The sequence below is a fragment of the Brassica napus genome, chromosome A1, assembly GCF_020379485.1.
Source record: "Brassica napus cultivar Da-Ae chromosome A1, Da-Ae, whole genome shotgun sequence".
Lineage (NCBI taxonomy): Eukaryota > Viridiplantae > Streptophyta > Magnoliopsida > Brassicales > Brassicaceae > Brassica > Brassica napus.
Genome location: NC_063434.1, coordinates 22,207,380 through 22,215,771, shown reverse-complemented (window position 1 = coordinate 22,215,771; position 8,392 = coordinate 22,207,380). Strand labels below are relative to the sequence as shown.

Here is an 8,392-nt window from a genome sequence, read left to right as displayed (position 1 = left end):
TTTCGTGTAAGTCTTATGGTCGTAGAAGACTTATACGGAAGTCTTCTGGTCAATACAGAGTTTAGTTTTGCAATTGACTTTATGTGTGTGTTTAGAGACGATTTCTCTGAAAGTCTTCCGCCAGAAGACTTCCCTGTAAATCTTCCGAACTCTCGGTGGAAGTCTTCTCATACTGAAAATCGTTTCGGATTATTTTTGCAATTGAAAAATAAAAATTAAATATTTAAGTTTTAGTTTTTTCAATTGCAAAAGTAACGTGAGACGTCGTCTAGTTAAATATAATATTTAAGTTTTATTTTTCTGGTGGAAGACTTCAATGTAAATCATATAGAAAAAGTCAATTTCTTATATAGTTCGGTCAATTGCAAAACTAACATGTTTATACTAGACTCTGGTATTTTCAAAAAATTTGAAAAACAAAATTAAACTGGTATTTACAAAGAAAAACTTCAAAAGAAGTCTGTAGAATAAACTTATATGGAAGTTTTCATTTGTAAATTTTTAATTGCAAAAATGACCTAAATGAAAGACTTCGTGGAGGCTTTATAAGTGGGGGCTTTGTCGTATGAATCAGAAGGGGTCGATCATCAACGTCTAGCTTCCTAAAGTATATGCGACCATAACCACGAAGGTACGCGCCACGGCCCTTGGCCTATGGGTTAAATACGAACAAAGTCGTCCTTCCCTGGTGAGGCTAAGAGTGTTGACTAAGCTCGGGCTATCATGTCTTATCAACCTAGCGTCTGATCAACGAGCTTAAACAATCGCTCCTGACTTCACAAGAATTCCACCAAAAGCTGGACATGGTCACTTGTGAGTTTCTTGCATTGATTCTTGATTAATCTCAAACTAGACCACTTTAGACCGATAATGCCATCGCAAAAGACTTTGTTTCCTCCCTAGGAAAAGCTTTTTGCGTACCAACAACTCGATATATGTTGTAAGCGAACCGTAATGAAAGCTAACATCTAATGTTTGGAGACACAAAACTCTCCGGTAAATCCAAAATGCAAGAGACATTGGAGGCTTGCTTCTTTTGAGTTTCCCATTAAATGTTCTTAGTGGTTCTAGGCTTGTCTTCCTTTTTATCTTCATATGATTCCTCTAGATGGACTCTAGCTCTATGGAAATAAATCTGAAAGCTACTTGCCAAATAATTGTCCACACAAATGAGTACAATATGCAAAAAAACCGTCCAATAAGCCCAGTGTCTTAAACGGTATTACAAGACATATACGGCTACATCTTTAGCACTTGGCTCAAAGTTACTCTCTTCACTTTGCCTCCAACACTAAATATGCTCTTCTCAACATAGTTAAGGGACGAAAACAGAAACCATGATGCATCTAAATAAATTGCATTTTCTGTGCTGGGCTAAAGAAACCTCAAGGGCAACACATAATAATAGGAATCAGACATGGCAAAGTCTGGTAAAGGAAACTAACAAGTCGTGTCAAAACGACTTCTGGCACACAATCATCACTTGATTCACAACAAGCCCCATACAACTCGAACATATACGGTCACAAATTGATCTTAATAGTCATCACTTAAATCCATTTCGATCAATTCAAAGCTATCTTCGGTCTGCTGACTCCAAGTTAGCTAAAATTCACTAGCTTAGTCTCCTGAAATGACTCGTGACTAGTCAATGCAAAATGTGATCACGACCGAGCCCCACTCCACAGCAGATAGGGCACAAAACAAGACTTACGGCATACAACTTGATTCAAATAGTTACCACTTAAACCTATTCTGGTTAATCCAAGCAAACTTGGAACATCTGGCCTCAAATCGCTTCGAATGAAGAGTACTTAAGTAGTTGAACAACTCGTGACCCAACCTAATGAACAACTAGCGTGCATTACAACCCTAACAGGACATCGTTTGGGGCTTACAAAAACAATCTGAAGGATTAAAACCCTCCCAGACAACAAGTCTAAATATGGATTGGAGCCCTCTCGAGTACTTCACACAAAAGCCCTTTCCGGGCATAATCACAAACAAAATATTATAACAAGAAGACCCCTAATCAGTCTTTTCCCTACAGCTCGTCGTCCTCCGCTTCGCAGGTTGCAACTTGGTCAGGGATGTTACTCCCGGGAAGTTGGTCGCGCGATCCACCTCCATCACCACCGAATCTTTTGATCTGAGACCACCAGGAGGGTAAGCTTTCCTATCGACAGATCAGACACTTGAACACTCCTCCATGCATCTTGACACTATTGCTCATTCTCTTTCATGGCTGCAAACTCTTTCTCCACGTCCATGACATCTCCAAACTAATGCTTGGTTTATTCTTGACTTTAGTTTGTTGTAACTAAGTCACATAACAATCCTTCTTTAGCCTCTTGACTTCTCCTTGTCAACTTATCTCTTTAGTTCTCTTTGTATATTTAACCAAAGGTTCAATTCCAACATGTTTTAGTTATTAGCTGGTTTTCATGAAACTGATTATGAGGTTGATATGTTAAATGTTGATGGAGATTATAACTAATGGAATCACTTAGATACTTAATGATGATGATGCCCCTGGTGATGATGATCATGATTATACCTTGACGAGTGGGATTTACATTCTCACAACGCATGAGAATCTGTTTCTTTGATCTTTTCATTACTTTGTTTTCTTTTCTCTATTTATACGTTATGAAGATAGAATGAAGTCCGTGGACTGAAGTGCTGAAAGTGATGGCATTGAAAAAGAAGAAGGCTTTAGCGCAGCCCTAAGAACATAATTAATGGGGTTCTTAGAGTGAAATTTTTAACGGAATATAAAAAATAGTCTATTAACTTTTAACTAAAAAAATTAGAATTATTTTTTATATTCCGCTAAGAAGTTCATCATAAAAATCTCTCATTACTCATGCTCTAAAGAGTCAAATACATAAGAGAAGTATCGTGTGATCCACATAGTCCATAATCAAAGTCATTTAAATAAATAAATAAAGTAATTTATTAAATATAAATATCAAAGCATACTAAACTGTTTTAGAGGAGGGATATCAAGAATGTGTTAATTTGCAACAAACGATATAGAAGAAGAAAAAATTAGTTTCACTTAAACACCTCTCTAACACGAAATAATAATAACAATTTTAAAAGTAAATAACTTTCTAACTAAGCCGCATCCTCCTCTTGACCACGCTTGATACATAACCATCCCATAGCACTAATGAAAAGGACTAGAAGGATAAATACAATCATCAATAACGCCACCTCTGTCGACATTCTCTTCTTTCTTTCTTCCAAAGATCCTAACTTAGCTTCTTCTTACCTATGTTTTTCTGTAATCAAAATATGAAAGAGATGCAATGAATTGATTGTATAATCTACACACTATATATATATATATATATATATATATATATATCATATTTACTATAGAAGAAATAAGTTAATTATTTAGATTAAGAATATCTTACGTCACAGTGAATAGGAATATTAGCTTTTCAGTTTATTTAGTTTTATATTTTCCATTTCTTCGACTAATATATTACTTTTCATTATACTGTATATTACTATATATTTTCAATTTCTTCAAACAATGCACTAAATCAACAAAAATGAAGAATAGTATGTCATATTGTAAATTTGTAATATATACATATATATATATATATATATATATATGTGTGTGTGTATCATCATCAATCCTTCCTCTCCACGTTTTTACATTTTTAAAATTTTAAAATTTCCTTATAAGAATTATTGACATGAAATATTTTTGGTTTTTTTTTTTTGGTCGTATGAATCAGAAGGATCGATCATCAACCTCTAGCTTCCTCACGTATATGCGACCATCTAACCAAGAAGGTACGCGCCAAAGCCCTCGGCCCAATGGTTAAAAAGAAGACGTCCTTCCCTGGTGGCGCTAAGAGCGATGGTCGAGCCATCATGTCTTGTTATCAACCTTGCAACTCTCAACTGATCAGCGGGGTTGAACAATCGCTCTTAGCCTCTTATCTTCACAATAATTCCACAAAAGCTGGCCATAGTCACTGGTGAAGTTTTTGCATTGATTATTGATTAATCACAAACAAGACCACTTTAGACCAATAATGACATAGCAAATGATTTTAGTAACACTTGCTTCCTTCCAAGGAAAAGGCTTTTCCGTGCCGACCACTCAAACTCTCCGGTAATCCAAGATGCGTGAGATGTTGGAGGTTTGCTTCTTACAGTAAATGTATTTGGTTTATTGGATTCACTAGGCTCGTCTTTCGTCTAGAATGGTTTATAGGGATAAAATTTTATCAACTGTCTTTTCTTTTATCTTCGGATGATTCCTCTAGATTAAGCTCTAGTAGCTCTATGGAAAGCTAATTGACGAATAATTGTCCACAAATGAGTACAAGATGCAACAGGCTCCATAGTCTTAATTGGTATTACAGGAAATATTCGAACACATCTTAGCAGCACATGGCTCAAAATTACTCTTCACTTTGCTTCCTCCACTAAACGCAGTTACAAGAAGAAAGCACAACCCATGATGCATATACTAGATTCTGCCTCTCTGTGCTGGACTAAAGAGTCCTCAAGGGAAACACATAATAATATCAAATCTCTCAGGTTGAGATAATAAGAAATATTTTCACCTACGAGCAAGTCTCTGCCCTGCTCCAACCATTAAGGCCTTGCCAATAGCACTTGAATGAAGCCCACAAGCCAAAGCAACTCCTCCTACAGCGATCCATTTCCAATCTACATTGAACTGCTCCTTTTGTCTCCTTGCCTTCTCCATGGCTTGTCCTTTCTCTTCTTCTTCCTCTACCCTCGATGTTTCCACCAAATCCATGTTCAGCTTTGTGGTGATTCCTGCCATTTGAGCGCTCCGTGACAGAGCCACCCCTGGCTTTCTAGCGCTCTGATACGCCCTTAACCCAGAGTTTAGCTTTTTGACGGCTCCCCACATGCCGTGACGGACTCCTAGCTTGGCTACGTCTTTTGGGATTCCCATGTCTTCGTAGTGGACAAGAGAGACTTCACAAGCTGACATTTGTCCATCCCCTTTGCGAGATTCAACTGCATTTACGTTCAGGATCAGACACCAGCAAGCCGTGTAAGGAATTTAAGAGGACAAACCTGCTTTGATTATCCAGCTTGAGAAATAAAGCTCCACTCGCCTTGGCTTATCACGTTTTGGTAGAGTTGGATACGGTACTCCCTATCAGATATAAGTGTTTTGCTGATCAGGAGGACTATTAGAGATACGTTTGATCTATGAGGAAGCAAAGGCAAAAAGACATATACCTTAGTGACAGCATAATACTTTTTTCCAGATTCCCATATTCTCCTACCAATGATGTATTCCCGGTCACTACAGAAAAATGGGAACTACAGAGGAAAATACATTACTCATGGCTCTTCATGGAGGAGAGGACTAAAGTATCAACAAATACCTTTTTGATCCAGTGAACGATGGTTGCTCCTGTCTGAGGATCCTCTTCCAAAGTTTTGAAGTAGGCAAGCATAGGATCCCACTTAGGTCGAAACTCATCGTCCCAGAAGAAATCCCTAACAATATCTGGAGTTGCATCCTCAAATACAGTCCTACTTCGGTAAACAACAGGTCCTGTCTGTCAAAACAACACTGCCTTTCAGTAACTAAAGCTTAACGCATCAGAGAAGTGACCTAAGTCATGTTTGTTTGGTTGCCGCAGTCGGCGTCAATGGAAATAGTTGTTGTTCGTTTCGCCGACGCAGTTTTAATTACAGACGCAGATTTTTTCGGCGATCAGTGTTTAGACGCAGACGCAGTATCAATGAACAAAGAGTTTATTAAAAAAATTGACGCCGACACAGCCGCAGGTGCGTCAACCAAACTAACAGCACTCTAGTATCAAAAACAAATAAACCCTTTCTTTCTAAAGAGTACCTGAGGCTCATGGCGCCAGGCCTGGTAGCTCATGTTTGGAGTAGACTTATCCATCATAGACTGCCACTCCATCTTATCATTCCCAGCTTCAAGCAGATGCAGCAGATGCTCTAGATCCTTCTCCCTCACAACATCCTTCTCCTCCTCTGCGTCCTTATCACTACCTCGGCACAAATCAAATAACCACAATCAATCCAAAACTTTCTCGATTTCTTTTTTGTAACTAATCTCACCAAAGACTAACCGTGAAACTGCATCACCACTCGGAGGAATAATCTCTTGTTCGATATCTGATTTCTTGGCGCCGGAAGCGAGCCTTGACCACAACGTGCGGCAGACTGAGAAGGCCGAGAGAGCTGTGAAAGCGAGCCACACGCGGCGAGCGCCGAATCCCGGCGGAGCGGTCCAGAGAAACCGGAGCTTGGAACGGAACCCTAGATAAACCAATCCGGTCCACCTCGGACGCCAAGACCATCCGATCAGGAGCCCGATCATGACGGCGAGCCAAATCGGAACTGCGCATAGCAAGATGTCGACGAATGTCTCTGGAACAGAGGTTCTCCGGATGAAATCCGTTAGATCATCCATAACGGTATTCGATCTGGAATCGGACGAGTTTCAGATTCCTCTGTTCGCCGGAGATTCGAACGACATTGACAAGGAAGCGAAGACGAGGAAGAAGGAGAAAGCAATGTCCACCTTATTTATTTAAATTATTAATTTGGATGACTAAAAGAAAATTAATTAATAAATTTGGTATTTGCTGTAGCGAAAAGACGTTGGAGGAGAGGGGTGATAGTGATAGGAACAGCACAGTGGCGATGACGAGGCTTTCTCCTTTCGAATCCTCACTCGTCTATTTTGTGGCGCGTCTTCTTCACTTGTGGATAAGGATACAATTTCTGTTTATCCACTGTGGATAAATTATTGTTACCAATAGGTTGTCTATACGTTTCATCTATTTAAAAGCACTGTTCTAAAACTCGTCTGCCTGGGCGGGTAAGCGGCTGAGAACGCGTTGTGCGGTGAGCTGCCGTGGCGACGAGTTGGACATGATCGGTGCCATTATCCGGTAACCCGAGTTTTGACCGCAGATACCGTAGTATAATAGTAATCGGCGATTAATTATCTAAATCCGCGTAATATAAATCGTTAAAATCACCAAAACCAAGTTGTGATTTTGATTTGTCAACTCCAATAAAGATCAAATTGAGACTAAATGATCCTGAATCGAGTCTAATCATTCGTAGAAGTGCAAGATATGGCGACAAGATAAAAGAATTGCAGGAATAAAGAACGTAAGGATATGAAAAAGATAATGATAATTACGTAAATGCTATTCTCTTAAAGAAAAAAATAAAAATAACAAAATAAGCTGTCAAACTTGAGACATATTGACTAAAAACAATATTAATACCACCAGACCACATACAAAACGTAACATAATCCCTCTAATATATAAAATTATATTTTTGTGATCAAATTTGGTATTTGTTCACAAATCTATAATTTTAATACAAGGATATTTTATACATACACATGTATTATTTATTAAAATCTTATATTATACATAAATATATTGTATTATACATATAACTTAGGTATTATACGTATAAAAGTATAAAAAAATCTTCTCCGCATATTTTCCGAGTTTTTTCTATTTTTTCAATAAAGCACTAGGTTCATGTGTGCCGTATGCATAGCGTCTAACGAGTTTCTGAACAGGGATAAAAAGTAAACGAAAGTTTCCCAGGGATATTTAAACAATCATAAATGAGAAGGTGAAAAAGAAAATGAGAATGTGAGATTCACGTGCAAGCGATCATAGCATGGACGATGATGGGGGCTTTACAACACGTGAGATTCTGGACACTAACTGTACCGATTTGCTACAACATTTTTCTGTCACTAGTGTTGGAAACTGGGGAGATCTCTGGAAGATTCGTCAGAAGTCAGAACCTTTAGCCACTGCCTATCGTGGCGCCACATATCATTCTACCGACTAGAACCACGAATCTCTTTCGTTAGGCCCATTAATCAGACCCAGTCCATTATGAGACCTCGAGAGTGTTACCCATAAGACTGGTTCAACCGTTTAAAAGACAAACAGAATACAACCTTTCTTTTCGACATGTAAACCGGTAACTAAATATTTCTTTATGGTGGAAGCACCGTAGCCTAGTGATTATGGTTTAAAGGCTTTTACACCCAGGTCTGGGGTTCAAATCCCAGACTATGCAATTTCTTACAAGATTGCACAGGAAATCCAGGTTTCAATTTCCGGAGCGAGCGATTTATTCAACAATTATGCGATTACGGAAGAAAGGCTTACAAGAGTTTCTCAACATGGTGCAAGTAAATCCGGCCAGACGTGATCTTCATAGGACGGCTCAAATGAGGCAGTTAGACGTAGATCCTCATAAGGCAGGTAGTATTGTCGGTAATCGAATCGTCTTTGTAATCTTTCTCATAATTATAATATCTAAATAAATCTCCGACAAAAAAAAAAAAAAA

At 38.4% G+C, this 8,392-nt stretch overlaps 1 protein-coding gene across 1 annotated transcript; it reads right to left on the bottom strand.

Moving 5' to 3' along the window:
* Window positions 1-4,348: 4,348 nt before the first annotated feature.
* LOC106453533 lies at window positions 4,349-6,805 on the bottom strand. The gene is made up of 6 exons (XM_013895776.3): window positions 6,123-6,805; window positions 5,879-6,038; window positions 5,403-5,579; window positions 5,254-5,337; window positions 5,086-5,167; window positions 4,349-5,025 (listed from the first exon to the last, which is right to left on the bottom strand). The coding sequence occupies exons 1-6, from the start codon at window positions 6,464-6,466 to the stop codon at window positions 4,595-4,597; spliced, it is 1,278 nt and encodes a 425-aa protein (XP_013751230.2). The 5' UTR covers window positions 6,467-6,805; the 3' UTR covers window positions 4,349-4,594.
* Between the last annotated feature and the right edge of the window lie 1,587 nt (window positions 6,806-8,392).